Source organism: Plectropomus leopardus, chromosome 19 (genome assembly GCF_026936395.1).
Source record: "Plectropomus leopardus strain MGB_pleo_1.0 chromosome 19, ASM2693639v1, whole genome shotgun sequence".
NCBI lineage: Eukaryota > Metazoa > Chordata > Actinopteri > Perciformes > Serranidae > Plectropomus > Plectropomus leopardus.
In genome coordinates, this window is record NC_142194.1 from 4,947,368 (window position 1) to 4,970,321 (window position 22,954).

At 39.9% G+C, this 22,954-nt stretch overlaps 1 protein-coding gene across 4 annotated transcripts in view; it reads left to right on the forward strand.

Moving 5' to 3' along the window:
- Nucleotides 1-22,954, forward strand: part of thrab (thyroid hormone receptor alpha b) — a 198,316-nt gene that overhangs the window by 149,901 nt on the left and 25,461 nt on the right. Inside the window, exons 1-6 of one of the 4 annotated variants that reach the window (XM_042507812.2) lie at nucleotides 1,802-2,107; nucleotides 11,206-11,267; nucleotides 11,722-11,778; nucleotides 16,746-16,846; nucleotides 18,990-19,137; nucleotides 20,510-20,715. In XM_042507812.2, the coding sequence (XP_042363746.1) occupies nucleotides 2,067-2,107; nucleotides 11,206-11,267; nucleotides 11,722-11,778; nucleotides 16,746-16,846; nucleotides 18,990-19,137; nucleotides 20,510-20,715 (615 nt within the window). In that variant the 5' untranslated portion in view covers nucleotides 1,802-2,066. Of the gene's footprint in view, nucleotides 1-1,801; nucleotides 2,108-11,205; nucleotides 11,268-11,721; nucleotides 11,779-16,745; nucleotides 16,847-18,989; nucleotides 19,138-20,509; nucleotides 20,716-22,954 lie in introns of those variants that run through there. The other 3 variants (XM_042507811.2, XM_042507815.2, XM_042507813.2) reach the window with 3 other exon arrangements.

The following is a 22,954-nucleotide window of genomic DNA, read 5'->3' on the forward strand; positions in this document are numbered from 1 at the left end:
TTATTTATCAAAAATCTCATTACGTAAATATTTTGTGAAAGCATCAATAGCCAGCTGCAATATCAATATTAATTTTGAGAAGACGCGTTGAGGTAATTTTGTAATGGTTCAACTTGTCTTCTTAAATCTAGTCACTTAAACATTTAAGGCAGCCGGGACACTAACTTTCTAAAAGTTAAAATAAGTAATTTTTTTTTTCAAGAGGGTAGCAGCCATGGGACATATTTAAATACAAGCTGTATACAACAATTAAAATTGTTTTTATTTTTTGTTTTTTGCTTTTCCTGCAATTTGGTTGAACATAACTTTATTTTAAAAAAAAAGACCAGAGTTGACCCGATTTTTGTTAACAAGCATTGTCTGTGCATGTATAGCTTATTCCTCTGTGCCATAGAGCTCCATTGTTGTCCAAAGACTATTAAAAAGACATTAGCGAGCCACATCATTGCACTGGCTGACATGTTCCTTCATTAGCATGAGCACGCACGCGGTGGTTTATTTTGACTCAGTACCACATACGCTGTCCTGCTGCCAGAAATACTCACAGGAGTGCTGAAAGTGTGTTAATCCACAGCTGAAAATAGTCCCAAACAAATGTACAAGTTATTCCAGTTTAGGCAACATTTGCTGAAAACTACAGTGCCCAGCTGTTTAAGGAAATGACTCAGGCTTGTTAACCCTTTTAAACCTGGATCTGCATCAGTTTTCTTATGACATGTTCAGACACCGTTCACAAGCATTGAACTCTCTGTCACCTGAGCAAATTGTTTGGATTTCTGTCAAAAACATGACAAGAAAGGCGATTAACAACTTAGCAAGAGATGTCCCACAAATTGCAAGAAATGGGTAGATTTAGGAAATTTTAGTTAGGATAGAGTTATCCTGATTATATTTAAAGTTATTTTACAGAGTTAATATAATTTTAAGCAAAAAGTAAAAATTACAAGAAAATTTCCTGAAAGTTAGCTAAGAGAGAGAGAGAGAAAATCATTAGAAAATCATAAAATAGGCAAAAAAATATTAAGAAAACTGCATTTAGAATTATTATAATTATGTATTTAAAATTAGGTAACAGAAAAAAAATTCGTATTAACATCTTTTTTTTTTCTTTTTTGCACTTTGTACAGGTCATCTCTGGATTTTGATCTTTTACCTTTAAAAAGAAAATCTGGTATTTTTCTCCAAACTTTTTGCCAATTTCTGGTTAATTTCGGGGTCATTTTTTGTTAAGTCACTCATTGTCTTCTTTCCAGTTTTTTTTATTATTATGGTTTTATTTTAATTTAGCGCTTTTTACAGATAATGTATTTATTTCTGCATTTACTTTTTATTTATAATTTAAATTAAGTTTTTTCTAACTTTTTTAAAATAATTTCCTGTTAATATTTGGGTCTTTTTAGGTTGCTTATTGCTTTCTTTGCATTTTTTTTTTTCAATCAAGCCAATTTTTTAGGTCTTAAAGGGTTAAAAAAATAAATATATATTTGTGACCTTTTTTTATATTGGCCCCCAGGAGGAACCAGCATGTTTGGAACCACAAACCAGTTAGGAAAATATTTAGAGACGGACTAACACATATATCCTGTAAATGTGCTGACGTCAGGGGAATGATCTGTAAGGACATATAGTTCTCTGTGACTGGCGTCGATCGCTGTTTTCTGTGCTCCTTGATATCTTTTGCAGTCATGCGTGCCGCTTTGGCCTTAATGAAACCTGCACTGCGTCTTTAAATAGTCAGGTCTCATGAGAGCGCTCGGTTACCTGACAGCCTGGCAATTACATGTGAGACGCACTCCACAGTCACTGTCAAAGTCACAGGTGGAGACGCTGGCTGTCCTCCAATCAGGGTAGACTGGGTGGTACTACCAGCAGAGCAAGAAAGTCCCACAGATTAGAGGAAGAGGGAGGGAGAGGCAGGGTGTATTTGAGTGGGTCGGCAGGCTAAACATAGCACAACTGGTAGAGACATCAGGCTAAAGAGAGAGAGAGAAAGACAGAGTGTATGCATGAGCGCTGTGTAGCTGCTAGTCGCCTACATCTGCAACTTCAACTAGTCCTCCTCAGCCATGCATATTTTACAGTCCCACTGCGTCATCAGGTCGGCACTGTAAGTCTTTTTCATGTCACCTTTTTGGCTTGTTGACTCTTCTCTTCTGTGTTTGTGTTTGTTTTGGGCTGTGTGCACTTGTGCAACATGTGCGCTTATTCTGCACCACTATCAAACCATAGGAATCATATTTTTGCTCTTTCACGCCAACTTAAGTTTCATACAGAGTCAGTGTGTGTGTGCTGGAGAGGCCAGAGAGAAAGTACAGTATGTGCATGTTTTTGTGGGGTTGGCTCAGGTTGCGGAGAGGCACAGTGTGTGCGGGGACCTTGTATACTCAGCGGTGTGTTGCAATCCCGTCAAGAGTTCGAGAGCTGGAAATTGAAAAAGCGCTCTGTGGTATGACTGTGCTGCACAAGGCGTCATGCCCCGACCTGCAAAAACTCACATTCCATCAAAAAAATATTCAATTATGCATGGTGTTTTCATCCATGAAGCAGGCGTGCTTGTATTTGCACTAAGTGGCTTCACGTTCACCGGCTGTGTGATACAGTGTCAGATCCTGTCAGGCTGTTTTAGCAGAAGCACCGATATCTAAAGTTTTCTTTTTGTTTGTTTCGAGTTGTGCTTCAAACCATCATGTCAGACAAGAACTTTTCTTTTTCAGACTGAAGCTTTTGTGTTTTTTGTGGTCATGTTTTTGTTTTCTTTTTGCTGCTTAGGGCCACTTGACACCATTTCTCTTTCCACTCAGAGCTCTTAGAACAGCTAAAAAAGCACTTCTGAGGCTCCGCCAAGAGTGCTAAGCTCTTTTTTTAGCTGCAAGGGTGCTAATATTTTCATCAGAGCTATTTTGGGATTGATCAGACTTTAATGGAGGGTTAGAGCTGGAGAGCTTATTCTGAGAGCTGGGATTTGAATTATCATTTCATTACTGTGTCATTGCTGTGCCAATTCTCTTGCGGTCATGCAGTGTTGTAGTCAAGACCACCTAAACCGAAACCAAGTCATGACCAAGACCCCAGTGTATTGAGATAGAGAAAAGGCAGGGCGAGGCCCAGTCGAGATTTAAACCAGAAAAGTGCGAGTCCCACACTGCAAGATGCAGTTGCAATAAATGTGGAACATGCAAACATCGGCAAACAGAGTGCTGCAGGGATGACATTTTTTCTGTTGGCAGTTAACATCGCCCTGGCTCCCTCGACAGAAAGCCAATGGGATTTTTCTATAGGATTTTAGTGCAGGAAATACGCTTTGTGGCAAACAAACATTTCTGATATTTACACATTTTGTTTACCACTTTAAGCATTTTTTGAAGCTCATGTTCGGTTATAAACAAACTACACAGTCTGTTTGTGTCCCTTTGTATCATTCTGTGTCCCCTCTCTAAATTCTGAGTTTTTCGCGGGGTTGTGAATGCAGTGTAGGCGAAGCTCTCACTAAGTTTTCCTCAGCAGCAGTTTGTGGAGCTTGAGTTGCTGGGTGGGTGTGCTTCTTATCAATCAACAGTTCAGCTCCAAAAACATCATTGCGGGCCGCCACAATTTGTGAGAAATCCTGAACTTGTTAACAACCATCTTTTTTCAAGACCCGTAAAAGCTTCAAAATTTTGCGAGTAGTTGGGGTATTTACTGACATATTTTATGTCACACAACAAAACTTGAAAGTGTACTTTGTAAGTATTTATTATTTTATTTTGTACTTTATCATATTGTTTATTCATTTATAAGTATTTTATGTCATAGAACAAAGCTTGAAAGTGTCTTAACCAGATGTTCACCTAAGACCTTATTTTAACCAAAAATGTACTGCGTTTTAGATGAAGGAACCAGGAATGCCAAAATGCCAACTCATTTCCTTGTATTTAGGACTCACTCCTGCAGCAGAGTAAAAACACCCACAGAAAACAAAGTTTTCTCTTTATTCATCTTTTTTATTGCCATACTGTGTGTTTGTTTGTGTGTGTTTGCATAATTACACCAAGAGAAATGTCTTTATAAAATGATCAAAGGGGACTGCAGAGGTGAATTTTATCTTTGGGAATTTTCCATTTTCCCTGAGCGAGCAAACACAAACAAACACAAAGGAGTTTTTTTCCATAGGCAATTAACCAGAGAGACAACAATACAATTTCACTGCAATACAATATTATTGCAATTTTAAACATTTTGGGATATGCTGAATATCCCAAGAACATACATGGTCATTATTTTGCAATTTATAACCTTTTTTTCTATTGCAAATTACATTCCTAAAGGAAAATTTTGTCAGCATCTGTTTTATCTAACAAGATAAAGTTTTTTCTTGCAGCGAAATCTATGTAATGGAGCGAAAAAAGGCTTGATTGTATTATTCTAGTAGGCCACCAAAAGTTTAATATTTATTTGCAAAATTGATAAGATATATTTTAGAAAATCGATATTTGATGTGTGTGTATCAATACTGTATTGCCACACAAAAAAGCAGGTACTACGCTGTATCAATTTTCAGCCAAACCTAACATTTGGTGATATGTCCGCTGTTATGGTCTTGACTGAAAATCCAGTCTTCTTTGTCCAAAACTGAGACAAGAACTAAATAAAGATGCTTTAGTCAGAGAAGAGAGCGAGACGAAACAGCGATTGAGAACTTCAAAAAGAGACAGATTTCGAGTACTGCTACACAGCTTTTGTGCTATTATATGTCAGATGTGTTCTTGAAAACTGTGCACAGGTAAACAAAGTTCAACATGTGTCAGGTTTTGGCCTCGTTTTGTGAGGGACAGGTTGTTGGGATGCAACATCTCGGTGCAGAGATGCAGAGAGGACATACTTATCGTAGGAGTGACAGAGATCTGAATAAAGAGTACCTGTTTGCCTTGTTGCTGCATGGGAGGACTGAACTGTCACAAAGGTGCCAATGTGATGTTTGTCGCCTCCAGCAGCTGAATGGAGTGATGTGGAAGGCAACTGGCAGAGGGAGAAGTATTTACCTTTAAATGTCAGTCAGTGAAAACCCCACCTTTTCTCTCTGCTGCTGTGACAGCTCTAATGCCTTTTTTTCTCAGACTGCTTACATTTAATTTGGCCCACAAAGTGAATGAGAAGTAATGGCCATGTTCAAAGAGCTCTCTGATTTCTTAACATTGTGAAATACGCACCCTGCAACCTTTAGTGCGGTTGTATGCTAACAGGTGTTGCTTCAGAGGTGAGCATCCTGACAGTTGTCATGTGAGATGCTTCAACACATCCCACCATGACAGGAACACAGGGTTCATATGGGCATGAAAAACCTTGAAAAGTCATGGATTTAGCAAATAAAGGTTTCCAGGTTGTGAAAAGTACACATATAGCCCAAGCAAAATATACCCTAAAGTTTTGGAAAGGTCATGGACGTTTGTTTTCCAAACCTTTATAATAGCACATGATTTGTTCAAGAACAGTCGGAAATTTGAAAATTCAATGATGATTTGGGGTTTTGCTATTTCTGACTGTGATAAATGGTGTAATTTTTGGTGATTTTTAAAGAGAAATTTGCCAAATTGAAACAATTTTTTTAAAAAAAGCCAAATATTCTTAAAGAAAAAAAAGCATCACATTTTTACTTAAAAATCACCAACCCTTTTTTCTAAAAAATATCCAAAATTTTTATGAAGACAAAAAAAATCACATTTTTTTCAATCACCAAAAGTTTAAAAAAAAAAAAGATAAAATAAAAAATTGACAATATGGTTTTTGAAGTAAAAAAAGGGGCATTTTTTCTTGAAAAATCGAGAGTAAAATAAATACAAATAAAGCTATTTAGAGTTTAATTCCCCCTTCCCTAAACGTTGTCCCACCCCAGTGCTTGAAAAACATTCGACATGCCCCCCCCCCCACCATCCCCTTTCCCTTTTCATAAATAACCAACAATCCTTAAGCTTTATTGAAGTTTTCAGTTCTAATCATGTTTTGAATTCTTTATTTTTCAAAATGATATATATTTCAAAAAAGCCATTACATGGAAAAGTTGTGGAAATTTGTTGGTAAAAATGTGTATGAACCCTGGGAACATTAAATCCTTTAGTTTCTAATAAGGCACAACTATCACAATAAATCAAGCTTTATCACAGTGGGCGATTTAAGACCTAATTTAATGCCCTGTTAAGCTATCTGATGTATTGTGAAAAGGGCAAAGGGAGCCATAACTGAGAGCTAGACAGTGCTGTAATTGAAGCAAAGGTAAAATGTGAAGGGCAGTTTGAGTTGGCATTTAAGCTCAATTACAGCAACAACTGAACCTACCAGGCAATTATATTGTTATGTGTCCGAGGGGCGAACGTTGTTTGCTGGTGTGAAAGAAAAAAAAAACAGCATGCCAACTTATAAGAGAAACGTTTTGGCCATTTAGAGGCGCTGGATGTTGTCTATAAGACCTTTTGATCGCTCCGTGGAACAAATGTGTCGCTTTGCATAAAATCACGTCATTATAAAGCATGGAAACAAAAATGTGTTTTCATGCACTGAGTGGCTTGAGCCCGTGTTTTTCCATCTCTGCATCCCAGTTCCATAGAAACATATTCTAAAGTGGCCAATTAGAATTTAATCAGAGATGTCAGTATGAATACTAAACTCACCGAAAGTGAATCATCCCAACATGCAAAGTTAAACAGACACGGAAGAGCTACCCAGAGGTGGAACTACGTGATCAGACCGCATCAAATCAAGAACTAGTATTGAAACCTTTTTTTAAAAAGCTAATTGATATTTAGTGTCTCAGAGTTTGCATTTGACAGTCTGATCTGCAGACACACTCATGATGCGTAATAACCTCTTTGTATGAAATGCCAAACTATGAAGAAGAAGAATTACTTTATTAAACCCTGAGGGGGATTAGGAGTAGGCAGTTGGGAGAGATGTTAGAGTGATGAAGCATCAGGCGCCCCGGGTGCAGGTCGGGGTTTGATGCCTTGCTCAAGAGCGGCTCTATTGTGCCCGGGAGGTGAACTGGCACCTCTCCAGTTACCAGTCAACACTCTGTACTTGTTGCTGCAGGACTTGAACCGTGTGACAGCAGACAACAGCCAATCACCTGATGTTGTGTATGAACTTGAGATCCACCAGTGTGTTTTTTCATTTTAATTTGTTCATACTCTACTAACAAATTTATAACTGCCTCAGACCATGCGTACGCACAAATGATGAATCATTTAAAACATGCCAAGGTTATGAAATTACTCTTCAAAACTGTGAAAAGTAAACAGTATTCTCTGCTCTGAGACACTGTTGACACACCCCCTGGTTACTACTAGTAACAATACTGTTAACTTGAGAACTTGTAGAATTATATTATATATAATTGCCGTTGAGTTCATCCCCTGTGATTGAGTGATGAATTTACTTTATCCTACAAGCCCTCTTGGGTTTTTAAGTCTAATAAATACCTGAATAAACAAGTCTGTCATGTGCCACAATCATAAACACAAGCAGAATATCCGTAACCAACGTATCTGTCAGTCGTTTAAACCAGAATCATCCACCTGACCTGCCAACAGTTACTGCTCACTGCCTTTAGTGTGTGCTCTGTGCTAATGTTAGCATCTGTCTGTCACTGCACAGCAGCTCTCTCACTCTTTGGCTCTTGTGCTACTGGTTAAGCAGCTAAAGAGAGTCTGTAGCTGTGCAGCAGCTGGCTCTTTGACTTGTGGGACCTGTGTGGTTTGTGCTACTGAATTAGCTGCTAACGGGAGTCCATAGCTGCGCTGTGGCTCTCTCGTTCTTCGGCTCACAGTGTGTATGTTACTGTGCCACTGAGTTAGCTGCTAATCAGAGTCTGTAGTTGTGCAGTGGCTTGTTTGTCAGCTCTGGGTGAATTTGTGCACTTTGTGCTACGGAGTTAGCTGCTAACAAGTATCTGTAGCCTTGCAGCAGCTCACTCTTTGACTTGGGGGACGTGTGTTATTGTGCTACTGAGTAAGCGGCTAACGAGAGTCTGTAGCTGTGCAGCAGCTATCTTGTTCTTCAGCTGGTGGTGTGTATCTTACTGCGCTAACCTTTAAGCTGCTAACAAGAGTATGTGGCTTTGGGACGGCTTGCTCTTTGATTCAGGGGACCTTTGTAGTTTGTGCAACTGAGTTAGCTGCTAACAGTAGTCTATAACTGTGCAGTGGCTTACTCATCCTTCGGCTCAGGGTGTGTATGGTACTTTTCTGATGAGTTAGCTGCTAACACGAGTCTATGGCGCACTGCATCTTGCTCATCAGCTAGGGTGACGTGTGTTTTACTGTGCTACTGAGTTAGCTGCTAACAAGAATCTGTAGCTTTATGGTGGTTCGCTCTTTCTTAAGCTTGGGTTGTGCATGTCACTTTGTGCAATTTTGTTCAATTTGGACTGTTTTCTCAGTCAAATACTATATTAATACATACTATACAATAAGTGCTTTATAATCCATACATGTGATACTTTCTATCATTGTTTAATTCAGAAAAGGAAAAACTCAAACAAACATCAGAGAGAACAACAGAGGATTTTTCATCCCCCTGATAATAAATAACATACTGTACTACAAACTCCCTCACAGACAGCAGACATAACCTAAAGGCCTGTGTATTGCATCTTAACAGACTGGACCTTCATTTTATTTCTGGTGCTAATGGAGTCCTGCTCCCTCTCCTGGAGCCGCTATTAAAGGGCCCTGGTGTAGGAGGAGAGCTGGAGGCTATCAGGGAGCGTCTGAGAGCAGAGAGCCGCCCTCCTGGGACTCTGGACACGCCGAGCACTGAGGAGCACTCTCTGACTCTCTCTCCCTTTCAGCTTTTTTTCTTCCTCTACTTAACTCTCTCTCTCTCCTCCATCTCTGCGCTTTCATGATTCCCCTCAGAGCAGCCAGCTCCCATCTGTGCTTTACATGCCTTTCACATGTGTCAGCGCGGTCGGAGGTGTGTTTCTGAGTGCACATGCTTGCTGAGCGTGGTGCTGTGCGTACGCTGGATGCATGACAGAGTGGAGGTCTTTGTTATTGTCGGGGGCCTCCCGTGTGTGCCCTAATAATTAGAGTAGTTTTGGAGGTTTAATTGTATTTCACACATTTTCCTGCTGCTCGGATTAAGTTTGGGAGCCGCCCCAAGAAGTTTTCTGCCAAATACCAACTGTGACATACGGAAGTGCCTTACTTGTTGGTCTAGACAGCCTCATTACACCTCTGTTAGAAATTTAAGTGGTGGAAAACCATGCTCCTGTTTTTTTTAAATTTAATTTAAATAGCAGATGGTTTGCTGGTGCAGGGATAAAGAGTGATAAAAACTAGAAGAGAACATTGTCTATAAGTTACTTTTTCATGAGCTGTCTGAATTGTAATAATTCTTTGTAATTATCTGTAATAATGTTTTCTTTGTTAATTATCGTTGTGTTCTAACTCTGTTACTGACCCCCTAATCACCAAACTTTATATTTTCACCTAACAACCCTTTAAAAGAAAAGCAATTTAAGAAGAAATGACCCGAAAATTATCAAGAAATTAGTTCAAAATGCAAGAAAAGTACCTTAAAATTAGAACAAAAAAATCAGGGAGATGACCTGAAAAAAACAGCTTAAACATTAAACTGATTAATTAAAAATCATTTTAAATTTAGAATTATGATAATAAGAAGTTTAGTTCTCTAAATGTATTATTCTAAATGTACTAATTTCTTGCAATTTGCAAAACATTTCTTGTTGTGATGCTCATTGCTTTTTGGCCCATATTTTCAAAAAACATCAAACCAGTTTGCTCAGGGTTTAAAGGTTTAAATTGTGAAAGGCATCTGAATGCAGCACAAGAAAAGTGATTTGGCTCCAGGTTAAAAGCAAAGATGCTATTCTAGACATGTTCTTCAAAACATTAAATAACTTTGCAGCTGTTTTTAATAGAGACAGTTTTTAAAATTGCATCGTGAGATTTACATCTTTGGTGCCTCAACAACAATCATAGTGGAAATTTCACTCACCGCTTCATGTTGGTAGGAATGCACAGCTGTCAAAAGAAATAAAATACAGCCAAGCGCATGGAAAAGAATCAATAAACTGTGAAAGCAGTATTAGATTTTAGATTTGCAGTGAGGAAAGACAGTGTTATTCTTGACTGCAATCTTGCATATGTCAACAGATTAGGTTGTTTGATAAATATTCTTGGAGGTGATATTGACCAGAATATAGACTACACCAAATTTTATTCTCATCACATTGTCTGCTAAAACAACACACGCGACGAGAGCCAATTTTTGGCTGTAACTCATTGAAGAAAAGTTGTATTTGCACCAAACTTTGACCATAACACCTCAATACACTTCTTTTGTTTATTTTTATTTTATTTTTTTTATTATTATTTTTAGGATTATCCCAATTTCAATTTTGAAATACAGTTTGATACATTTCAACAAAATTTCAACCCCACAGCCAATGCCATCCCACTGCATCATACACATTTACAATGCTGGTCCATACTCAGGGATATGTGCACTGCAACGACATGCAGACCACAGGCCTGTACACGAGTGCAGGCGTTGTCAAAAATGCAAATAAACAGGCTAAAAAAATTAATCTGCTAAAAATAAGAAGGGGAGAGAAAAAAGGGGGAAAGGATAATCTATAAATACATTTTCTGAGGCTTCCGTCTTTTCTACCTGATCCTTGTTGCCAAATAGTGTGGAAGTTGAGGGCACAGCCACTTTGTAGCAGAGCAAAGTTTTTCTGAGGTCAGATGACGCATAAGATCTCTAATCCACAAACTGGAGGAAGTCTGTCTTTCCATTTAAGCAGCATAAGTCCTCCAGCCAGGAACATAGCAAAGGTTGTCGTGTTTTTGCTGTATTGGTTGAGACAGTGATCCCTCGGTACTCTGCCAACAATTATTATCGTGGCAGGAGGTTCTACGGAGATTTCTGGCATGTCGGAAAACAACTTGAATATAGATTTCCAGAAACCTGCTGAATGCGACTTTTCACGTTGTAAAAATAAAAAATCCAACTTGACAAAATGGATAATGAATGTTTCGAGCATCAGACCTGACTTTCTGTGAACCAAGTACCAGAGACACACTACAGCGAAACTAGTAGCCACCCATCGTCTCTGTGTGTCCCATATGTGCTTTGTATACGGACAGTGTAAACAAAAGTTTATTACATGCACTTATTTCTCGCTGTCTCTTTTTCCTCTTCTCTCAGGTGGCTCAATGGCCCGAAAAGGAAGAGGAAGAACAGCCAATGTTCGTTGAAGAGTATGACTGGTGAGTAACTAATGGAGTTGTTGGTGTTTTAATGAAGAGACTTTCTAAAGCGGCAGTTAAGAAACACACCTCTACTTTCACACTCAAACTGTGAATGAAGTCAGAATTTTTAGACCTGTTTAGAAACTCTCCTTTGGGGAATAATGGCTCCTTAAGTGCAATGACACATTCATTTTAAAACACCACTCACCCAACATTTTGTCCAGCTATATTTGAAACATTTTTGTATTTGCCAGATCTTTTTAGAAAAGGGAATATTGTAGCTGTCAGTCTCACCACAGTGAATGCATGCAGTTGAGTGACTGCACAGAAGCTAGTGGTTCATGATTCATCGCTGCCTTGTGTACATTACGCTCTCGATTTGTCACCTCCAAAGAGAAAAAGTAAAACATCTTGGCATCTGTCATCAATAAACGCAAGCCTTCTGCTCTGTCTGCTTTCTTGTTGGACGCAGCTCGTTGTCTGAGTGACAGCTCCAAATCCCCCGAGCTGAAAGAAGCGAGTAAAGAAGGTAAGAGGGAGAGATAGTGATGGAGGCAGGGTGGGAGGAACACCAACATGAAAATGTGCAATAAAATACATCTCCCAAGGCCAGTCCTCTCCACATGTTTCCCCTCCCAGTGAGCGTGTTGTCTGCCTCTCTGCATCACTGCTGGAATCTTGTAGCGTATCCTACCTGCCACAGTCCATCTGAACCGGGAAACTACGACAATTTGTCTGCCTGGTTGTGAGAATCGAATTACATAATGATGTCAGCGTTTTCATGTGGGAGGATCGACCCTCAAACGGAGTTTGGATGCTTCAGCAGGCGTCCGCGGCGCTGAAGAGCACTTGTGTAAAGTTGATATCGGTCAGTGTTTCAGCCTCGTTCCCGGCTCTTCATCCTGATTTAGTAAAGAGGCGTACTTTTTAATACACTTGAAGTAAAGTACATAAAATATATAATTAAAACTCTTTTAATATTTGAAAGAGATTTTTAAAAAATTAGATACGGACTCTTTTAAATCACTTCACGTGTGTTTGTTAAAAAATTTGATCTATAAATATATTAAATATGAATTTAAAATGCTGTTTACTCCATGATGGCTGAATCAAATCTAGTGTTGAAATGATGAGGGACTTTTTCTTTTTTATTAACCCTTTGAAATCTGAGCAAATTGGCTTGATTTTTGTAAAAACATGGGCAGAAGCAATGAGGGACTTTGGAAGAAATTACCCAAAAACTAGACAAAAAATAAAACAAAATACAAGAAATATGGTCCGGAAAGGAGCAGTGACTGCAGCAGTAGTGGGCGCTCTAGATTCAGTTTAACCCTTTAAAACCTTAATCGTTTTTCTTTTGCTGCAGTCAGACATCTTTCACAAGCATTTAAACCTTTGAAACATGAGCGGATTGATTTGATTTAATAAAAAAAAAAAAACATTGGAATTGAGGCAATAAGCAACTTGGCAATAATTAGTAAGATATGACAAGAAAATGACCTGAAAATAGCTTTTAGAGAGAGAGAGAGAAAAAGAGAGAGAATCACTGGAAAATTGTCACAAAAAAAGGGAAAAATTAAAAACTGTTTTCATAATTATTAAAATTCTATAATAAAAAATGTGTTACACAAAAATTATTTTCACATTTATTAATAGTAGCATATTTTCACACTTTTTAATGCTTTTTTGGTTGTTGGGTTTTTTTTTTTTTACTTTTTATGCTGCTTTTTTATCTTTCTTTTTTTTTTTTTTGGAAAAAATCAAGCCAATTTTCTCTGGTTTCAAAGGGTTAACAGCTGTTGTTTCATATCCAGCTTTTTTGTGTATAGTTTCCTGCGCCCTGATGTCGTCAGTGTTTACAGTCTCGAATGTCCCCTGACTGTGCTGTTGTCATGTACGGACCTCTGAGAAACGGCCTACTTCGGGGACCGCTTTCATACCGCCCCTATTTACACACTTTGATGAAACGAAACGGCTACTGTTGTGTTGGGAAACTTGTGAAGACAAAATATTTATCTTGACTCGGCCGCAGTAGAAAAACCTCCTTCCGTTTTCCTGCGGGTTTTTGTTGGTGGAGGCGTTGCGGGGCCCGTCATGTGAGGGGCGGGCAGCCGGAGCCACAGATCTGCAGCCTGCAGCGGTATTGATTTTGGGCTTGGCTTCCAAGCACAGCCTCAGCGGACTGGCTCGGGGAACCAGCTGCTGCTCGCCCTGCCAACCCACTGGAGCTGACATTTTTCCTATATGATCGTTCTCTGATGTCCTCGTTATCTCTCCTTTGGCCTGTTTCTCCTCTCCTTCGTCTTTTCCACCTCTTCTCCTCCTGCGTCCTCCCCCATGTAGCTTTGCATTATTTTCTTGTTCTTTTATTAGCAAATGCATTTGTGCGCTTTTCCCAGCATATTTTCTTGTTTTTTAGTTTTTTCTCTTCATCTAAATTAGTGTTTTATTTCTGGATGCATGGGAGGAGCTCAAGAGCTTTTTAATGATTAATATGATTCAATTTTGGCCAAAATGCCACTTGTGCCCCTTTGGCGCTCGTTTCTCCTTCCTTTTTTCCACCTCTTCTCCTCTTGTGTCCTCCCACGTGTAGTTTTGCATAGTTTTTTTGCTCTTTTATTAGTAAATTCACTTGTGAGCTTTTCCCAGCATTTTTTACATACATTTTCACTTGAGTTGTTAGGGGTTTTTTTCCCCTCTCTCTCTCTCTAAATTCATAATTTGATTCCGAAAGTGGCACTCGAGCTTTTTAACGATAAATACAAACCAATTTTGGCCAAAATGTCACTTGTGGCCCTTTTGCTCTCGTCTCTGCCTTTTCTGTCTACATCCTCCCCAGAGTAGTTTTGCATCATGTTCTTGTTCTCAGAGTCTTTTATTAGACAATGCACTTGTACGCGTTTCCCGGCATATTTTAATTCTATTTTGACTTGAGTCGTTTGTTTTTTCTCTCTCTATCTAAACTTTGATTCCGGATGGACAAAAAATAAGAGCTCAAGAGCTTTTCAACAATTAATATAAATCAGTTTTGGCTGAAATGTCACTTGTGCCCCTTCGGCACTCATCTTTACTTCTTATCTTCTTTTTTTCCCACCATCCACTTCTTGCCTTCTTCCCCCTCCTCCTCCTCTAAAATCTGTAACAAAGCCAAACGGCAGAGCCCAACTGACACTGCCAGTCACAGCTCTCACCACGCCTCAGCAAACACACACACACACACACACACACACACACACACACACATTAGCATGTATGTCATGAGAACAGACACACATGTACACTATGTGCAGAGTACAAAGCGCTGCCAGTGGCTGTGTTTCTGACTGTGTTTGTGTTTCCGTGTGTGTGTGTATGTATGTATGTGTGTGTTTCAGTATTAAGCTGTGACTTGCAGTGCCCCCCCCCCCCACCCTGGCTCCTGTGCTATATATCATATGAAATGACTGGAAATCTGCTATTTCCTGTGTCTCTGTGCTCAGTCCCGCAGTCTCACTGGTCTTGTACGCAGCAAATGGAAAAAGAACAAACTGTCCTATTCCCGTGTTGAAAGCGGAGGAACGACTGCAGAGGGAGGAAGACGAGTACAGAGAGAGAGAGAGCAATCCAAATACTGTAAATTTAGATGAGCCACTGAAGTTTATGGAAGAACCTATATATTATCATAATTATAACAAATTCCACTCTGTGAAGCCCAATTATAATAGCATTAAGGACTGTGTATGTAATGTGGTGACTTCAAAGATTTGTGTGTTTACATGTCATTTAAGAGTGCACACAAAATATGAAAAATGTTAATTTTCGTGCGTCATAATTCAAAATGAAGACCTGACCTAAGTCGAAGTTAACAAACACTGCTTGTATTGTAAACATTTTACATCACTGGAAAACGCTGATGTCCAGTGTTAGTCTATTAAAAGACTCGCCAATCAGTTAGAGAGTAATTAGAAAGGACGAGTGTTTGTCTGTCAGAGTTTGTCCTTGTCTTTGAGCGACGGTCAAAAACAAATTTCCATCTCTTTGTGACGCGCCTTTGTTTACATTTGAATCACGGATTTTGCTTTTGAAAGTAAAGGGAGTGATGCGGTTGCAGCGGTAATCCTGTTCGGGGTCAGATCCGTTTCCTGGGTGTGGCAGATCTTAATATGTGTCTAGAATATTCCTGCATCGAAAAGAACAAGGTGCCCTGTCTAGTTTTCTTGTGAACAAACAAAAAACCAAAAAAAACAAAGAAGTGTGTATCCTTGAGGCATGACAAATATGCTAGATGCATTTTTCTCCTCAAAAAAACATGCCCAAAGCTGACTGTTTAAGTGTTTTAAATTGTGCATGGTTTGCATATACAGTAGGTATGCTGACAGTCTTCTTCACTAGGCAGGTTTCCATCACAGATTTTTGCAAAAATTAAGCGATATTTTCAAAATGTTGATAAAACACAGTTGTGAGAGGACTGTGTTTCCACTGAGTGATGTTATGTGACTTCTCCTCTCGTAATAATATTCCAAGAAGCATGAAGATTTTTTTTTAGCAGCTTTATTTGTACTGCAGCCACCACACTAGCGTCATTATTTCCAATCAAAGACGACATAGGCGTGTTATGCAAGCGATAATGGAAAGGTAAGTCCCGTATATGTGGGAGCGGCGACGTATGAGGGATTTCTGTGAGGTGATGGTCCACGATTACACAGAGGAACTGTGAATTCAAAACCTCCTGATGATCCGATGCGATGCAGTAACACCTCTTATCACCTGCCGCATCATGCCCGAGGGAGCCAGTTCTTACCGTCTGTGGAATACCGACAATATGTATCATGTCGTCCATGTCGTCGTGCAACTCATGGACTGTGTAAAAGAACTGGATGTAGCCTTAAATCTGAATTCTTTCTAATGGCCAACAGGGGGCGACTCCACTGTCTGCAAAAAGAACTGATTATATAAAAGTCTTCAACCCAACTTCTCACTAACTTTATCACCTCAGTAAACATTTTTCCTGAAGAGTTTATGGCCTCGATTGCTAGTTTCATGTCTACATCAATACAGCGCGATGTTCATTTTGTGGAGTCGCCCCCTGCAGGCCATTAGAATGAATTCAGGTTTAATTTCCACAATGGCTTCACTTTTCAGACTTGGAGGTTACATCCACCTCTTTTATACAGTCTGTGCTGGGGAAGCTCATGATGTGTTTATGATATAGTGTAAGAACTTTGCATGGATAGTGTCAAGTTTTTCCACAGTCTCCAGCCCGCTGCTGTGGTGATGAGTGGAAATATCGTGTCGGGGTTTATAGGGAGGGGTACACTGGCTAGGTAGAGCGGAGCTAAGCCGTAATGTGATTTGAAGGTGATGTGGATGTCCTGAAGTAGTAGTGTGAGAGTGATGGGATACCAGTGTTGTGTTTTGGTGTGTAGAGCATCTGAAATAATAAACATATGCAATATTATTCTGTCTGACTTTATCTTTGGCCTTCCTTCTCTCTCTCTCTCTCTCTCTCTCTCTCAGGGTACATCCCCAGCTACCTCGAAAAGGATGAGCCATGTGTGGTGTGTGGCGACAAGGCCACAGGTTACCACTACCGCTGCATTACGTGCGAGGGCTGCAAGGTACACACACACACACACACACACACACACACACACACACACACACACACACACACACACACACACACACACACACACACACACACACACAGCTCAAGAGTTTCAGACACAGCAGTGTTCATAACCCACATGATATCTGCCAGAAAATCATATTTGAGGCCTCTGAGGTCAACTGTTTCTACAGACACACACACATGTGCAGTTCCATATCAGACACACACTCATGCACACACATGCACACACACACTCTGCAGCAGTCAGAGTAAACACGAGGTCACAGGCAGCCACAGTAAGACAATGTATTTATATAAAACCTGTCAGTGTGTCATGTCAGCTCTCAGCTGGATCATTTGTCTTCCTCGCTGTCAGTCTGCTTCTGTTCATGTTTGTTGATCAGTTACATGTGAGTCCGGTACATGTATCTAATGCACCGCTGAAGGGACTGTGATTAGACATATCAGACATTCAGTGTTTCGTGTAGGATTGATTGGGCCACCTCTAAAAGCAAACAGAAACTTATATTCCTGAGACCCCAGCTCTTGTTTAGAATAGCTGTTTGGGATTAGAAGGACCTGATAAGTTAAAAAAATAATGTATTTATTTAAAAAAACATACACACACACAAACAACTGAGCATTGTCTTTGCAAAGGAAGTAGTTTTTGAAAAAAAAAATCCCCGCTCATATGCGGACAATGGGTTTATTTTTAAGAGTCTCAAGTGTGTAATAAAGCATAAACCTGATTATTTCAATGCCATATTGCAAACTATGCAACCTTTGTTCAATGTTTTTTTAAGTCTGTGGGTTAGAGGGTCGCCAGTACTAAAACTAAAGTCTAAAACTTTTTTTAAAGTCAATTTTTATTTTCAAATCCACAACTTCAAGCCATTGGATTAATGCTAATTATTTAAGTTATTAATCAGCCAAAGCATCCAAACCAAACACTGGTGGATGAACTTAACATTGATCATCTTGTAACTTTGCAGTGTTCTACTGCGAAACAACTGGATGATTTATGTGGATGCTGCTTGATGCAGTCCACCCACCCAAACACCACTGTAAAGCAGTAAACTCCCACAATGCAGGGATGGTCCAAAAAATGTGAAAAAAGAGCACAAAGCGTTAACCTGGCCACCAAATTCACTAGATCCCAATCTGATCGGACATCTGCTGGACAGGCCAGTACTTTACCTCACAACCCACAGGTCTCCAAAGATGTGTTTCCGCCATGCAGGTCGGTTCAGTTCAGTTCAGTATGCATCTTTATTTTTAAAAATCTTATAGGGAGAGACTCTCACTCCAGCCTGTTCTTTTTTATCCCGAAAATGTCGACATGCAGCCTCGTTCTGTTGACAATAAACAGGGTGCAAACTTCACTCTGTATCATCAGCGAGCAATGAAATAAAGCAAGAGCTGGACGGAGCAGTGAGTTACAACAACCCTGCCCACAGTTAGGAGTCCTGACTGCGGTGGAAACATTTAACCGCTCTAGGGTCTAGTTGCATGTTTTTAGGTGTTACTTTTGGTTCCAAAGGTACTGTACTGAAAGGTTTTGATCTGCCGCTAACTTTGCCAGACACTTCAGGACAGCATCAGCGTGTTTTCCCATCAGAACATTTCATCCTGACAAGATGATCAATGTTATTCACTTCACCCGCCAGCGGTTTAATGTTTTGTCTGATCGGTGCACATGCAGTCAATAATGCAATGATGTCTTCACTCAGCAAAAGAATCTCTTTAATCTAATATTACTGTGGCTAGTTTCATGGATATAAATTCATTTCCAGCAATGATTTGATCAACTCCCTCCTACGCTGGTGCCTTCCAGGAATTACAATACTTGGATGTTATCATTTACGCAAATTGCCTCAGATTTGGTTGCAAGTCAGGTGCAGACAAAATTAGATTTAAGATCTTATTTCTGAATTTATTACACAGAAGAAGCTGCAGTGGTAATTAAAATGTGTCCCTGAAAGAGTGTTATTCACACTGTAGCAAACAGCAACAGAAGGTGGTAAAGTTTTTGTTGTCTCCTGACGTCAGCCTCACACCTTTCACCCTGTCCTTATGTGACTCTCTGTATAAATACTCCTGTCCTTTGTCCATAAACAAACGTGACTGACTGTCTCACTGTCTGTCTCCAGGGTTTCTTCCGTAGGACCATTCAAAAGAACCTCCACCCCAGCTACTCCTGTAAGTACGATGGCTGCTGCATCATCGACAAGATCACCCGCAACCAGTGTCAGCTCTGCCGCTTCAAGAAGTGCATCGCGGTGGGCATGGCCATGGACTGTGAGTGTTACACGTTCAAATTAATACACATAAAGAAAATAAGATTGTAGATGAATGCACACCGTGGAGGAGATGATTCATTTAAAAGGACATATTTCATATTGTAATTTGAGCACTTGTAGTTCAATTTAGACCAAAAAGTTGTGCCAAGATGAAATCATTTTAGAACATTGCGGAGAAAAGGTGCAGCAGAAGCTGGATTCACACCAGCAGAAGGTGTCAGCTACGATTCAGTTTTTCGAGTCTCCGGCTGCTGATTTTTAAGGAAAGTCACCTTTTTCAACAGCCTATCACCCTCTAAAGCTCAGAAGTCTTTTGTTTATTTTAATGGCCGTTTTACACTACTTGAAATACAACTATGTATTACAATGTCCTGATAAAGATTTTTTGTCCCTCAATCCGATAAGTTTGATATTGAGTACCTCTTTTAAGTTACCAAGTAAACAAACTGAAATGTCTTTAGAAATTGCTCTCTAAATCCACATAATGCAACGTTTGTTTTTTTCAACAAAATAACAAAGTGAATATCCCTCAATTCCACTAAGTGCAGCATTTCTTTGTTTTTGTTTTGTTTTTTTTTCAAATAACAAAGTCAACAAAGTAAAATGTGTCTTTTTAAATTCCTGTCAAATCCATTTAGTGTATCATTGTAATAAAAGTACAGAATACTGTAAATAAATAATAAATCACTATTCCTCTTCGAGCTAGTGTCATAGCTGAACTGTAACGTTCCCAGTCGCTACAAATAAAAACCACTCACAATTCTGCTCTTTAGAGCATTACAGTAAAACTAGTTCACTAAAAATGAAGAACAAAAAATGAATTCCACTTTTAGAGGTGTGGCAACTTAAGTAGAACATGAAAAAAATCATTTTCTACTTGTTGGAGTAACAGCATTACAATAAAATCTGAATATCTGCTGCAAATCCTGCTCTCTGTTTACCAGGACTTCTGATCCAATTGGGACATCCCTAAATACAGCTGTAGCAAGTATTTCCCTATTAGTATCATATTCATCTACAAAATAAGCCTGAAAAGCTGAAAATCAGAACAGAAGTACAGAGAGTTGTTGCATAAGAGACGATGCACCGTCTAACTCATCGCGTCGCAAATCTTTGGTCCGAACTGTGCTTAAAACGAAGTGTCAAGCAAAGGATGGGATGCGGTGCTATTGCAGGGGAGATGTCAGGACTGTATATAGAAGGTTTATATATAAACTTCATATAGAAGCTGCAACTAGACGATATGCAGACGAGGCAACACACAAACTAATTACATACCTCCTGTTTTTGCTTTCTTTCCCTCGGGACTCTCCTTCTGCGGGTCTTTTTTCCTCCTTCTCATCTTCTGCCTCCCACCATCCACCTCCCAGTGGTGCTGGATGACTCAAAGCGGGTGGCTAAACGGCGTCTGATAGAAGAGAACAGGGAGCGGCGCAAGAAGGAGGAAATGGTGAAATCCCTCCAGAACCGTCCAGAACCCACCGACAGCGAGTGGGAGGTGATCCACCTGGTGACGGAGGCCCACCGACACACCAATGCTCAGGGCGCACAGTGGAAACAGAAGCGCAAATTCCTGGTAAGAACACCTGCAGCTATACACACAAAATGATTACACTACGGACATTAATTTACTATGATTGCGTTTACTTTTTAATATAGTTTTTTAATTAGCATGATTTATCAGCACAATAAAAACGCCAATGACAGCGCTTTTCCATCATTATTAATGTTAATAGATCATCACCATCATTTCTGAAGTTCTGCCTCCTGCATCTAAGGGGGTGTGAGGGTCCGCAATTTTGTTCTCTAAGCGTTTCTGCAAGGGAGTGTATGCACCACAAACATGTGTGAACACGCCCACGTATGCAAACACCACATGTACTTTAAACAGAGCTGCCTCATGTCTGTTTTTGGACTAAATCCGCCCCTGAATTAGTGACGGTGGTTGCTGTTGCACATTGTTTTCTCTGCGATATATGTCTCCACATTATATTTGTAGATTCTTCCAGCAATCCATCCATTCATTAGCTTTACCCACTTATCCTTTAGAGGGTCGTGGGGGGTCGGAGACGAGCCCGGCTGACTTTGGCCCGAGAGGCAGGGCTGACACCCACACTCGCATGCACGCCTACAGGCAATTTTAGAGTTGCCAATTTTACCGAAAAAGCATGGGTATGGATTTTGGGAGCAGCCGGTGAAATCCCACGCAGGCACAGGGAGAACATGTGAAGTCCGCACAGAGAGGTCTCAGCAGACTTGCAGGTTCAAACCCAGAAACCCAAGCTGGCCTTCATTTTACCTTCCAAATAAGTTACATATCTGTAAAGTGAGGGTTTGTTTAAAACCTGTCTGATTGTGTCACTGCTCGTTTTATTGCCTGTCTGAATTCTCTCTGTCGATATCAGTGCTCGCAGATCTCTGCTGTTAATGTTATTATATCTGATAGAAACACCGGCCAAAACCAACAAAATTAGATCCAAACCTGAGTGATCCTTTACGTTTTTGACACTATGCAAAAGCAGTAACAAAAAAGGCAAACCATAGGGGATAAAATTAATCTGTCTTTCAGTTAATTCAAGCACCAATGATGGGTTGACTTTGCTGTAACCCAGTAACAATAACTCTGTAAAGAAGAAATTTCGTGATAAATTGGATTAAATGGGGTCCATGCTTTACAACAGCAAAGCCATACCGAAATATGCCAGGATTTCCCACACAGTCATTAATTTGTGGCGGTCTGCCATGATTAAAAAATCTGAAAAATTTGATATAGTTTTGCTGTTGTTAACATGGCCCCTTTTAACTCCACTTTAAAATCCTTTCTGTATTCTTGGTTCATAAAAAAGGCATATAAAATAGGAAAAAAAGTTGTCTTCACGAGTAAAACGCCACACAGAGCGTGTAATTTATACACAAATGATCATTCTGGGGGTGAAGTTTTCCTTTAAGCACAAAAACAGTCAACAGTTTCCATGGAGGTAATTTCACACTGTAAACTACTGTATGCTTTTGTGTTTGCGCTCCAATTTTCCTGCCTTTAACCTCATCAGAACCGAACAACAGGACAATACGGATTATATCCACACACAAACATGCACGCCAAGTCAGAACTGATAAGGTTTCATTATATCTGGGTGAGCCGCGACTCTTTTTTTCACACAACTGACAGTCAGCGTGGCTCTTTGTGACTGTATCGCTCTGTATTCCCTGCTGTCTGTTTCTGTTTCAGTCTCTCTGCTTGTGTCTTTATTCCTCCGTTCTCGGCGTTTGGGGGGTTTTATTCATCCTAATCCCTCTGGGCTCTTAACCAGACCTAATTCCCTTCATAGTTTTCATTCACACCTTCTCTATTTTTGTTTTAATCTCTTTCCCGTCTTCAATTGTTTCCTCTCTCTCTGTCCCTCTGTGTCTACCCTTACTTTCCCCTCTATTTTCGCCCGTCTGTTTTCCGTGAGCTCCTTCCTTATCTGAGCCAAAGCAAATCCTCGGTTATGAGCGCTCATCTGCACGTTGGCAGGGATGTTGGCAGCCAGAGTTTCTCTCTCTCAAACTGTCTTCCTGCTGCACACAAGCTCAGATTTATCCTGGACAGCTCTGCCGTAGTATCAGTCTTCCCCCGTCACACACAAACACAGACAGGCACTGACCTCATGCTTTGGCCCCGGATTATCGGAGGTGCTTACCCAGTTTTAAGCACTCGTTAACAATTTCATTGCAGCACTGGACCGCAGCTCACGGCCAAATGAAGGGCCTCTATTTAAAAGAAAAAAAGTAACGTTTCGTTTTTAGTGTAAAATGATGATGTGCTGTTCTCA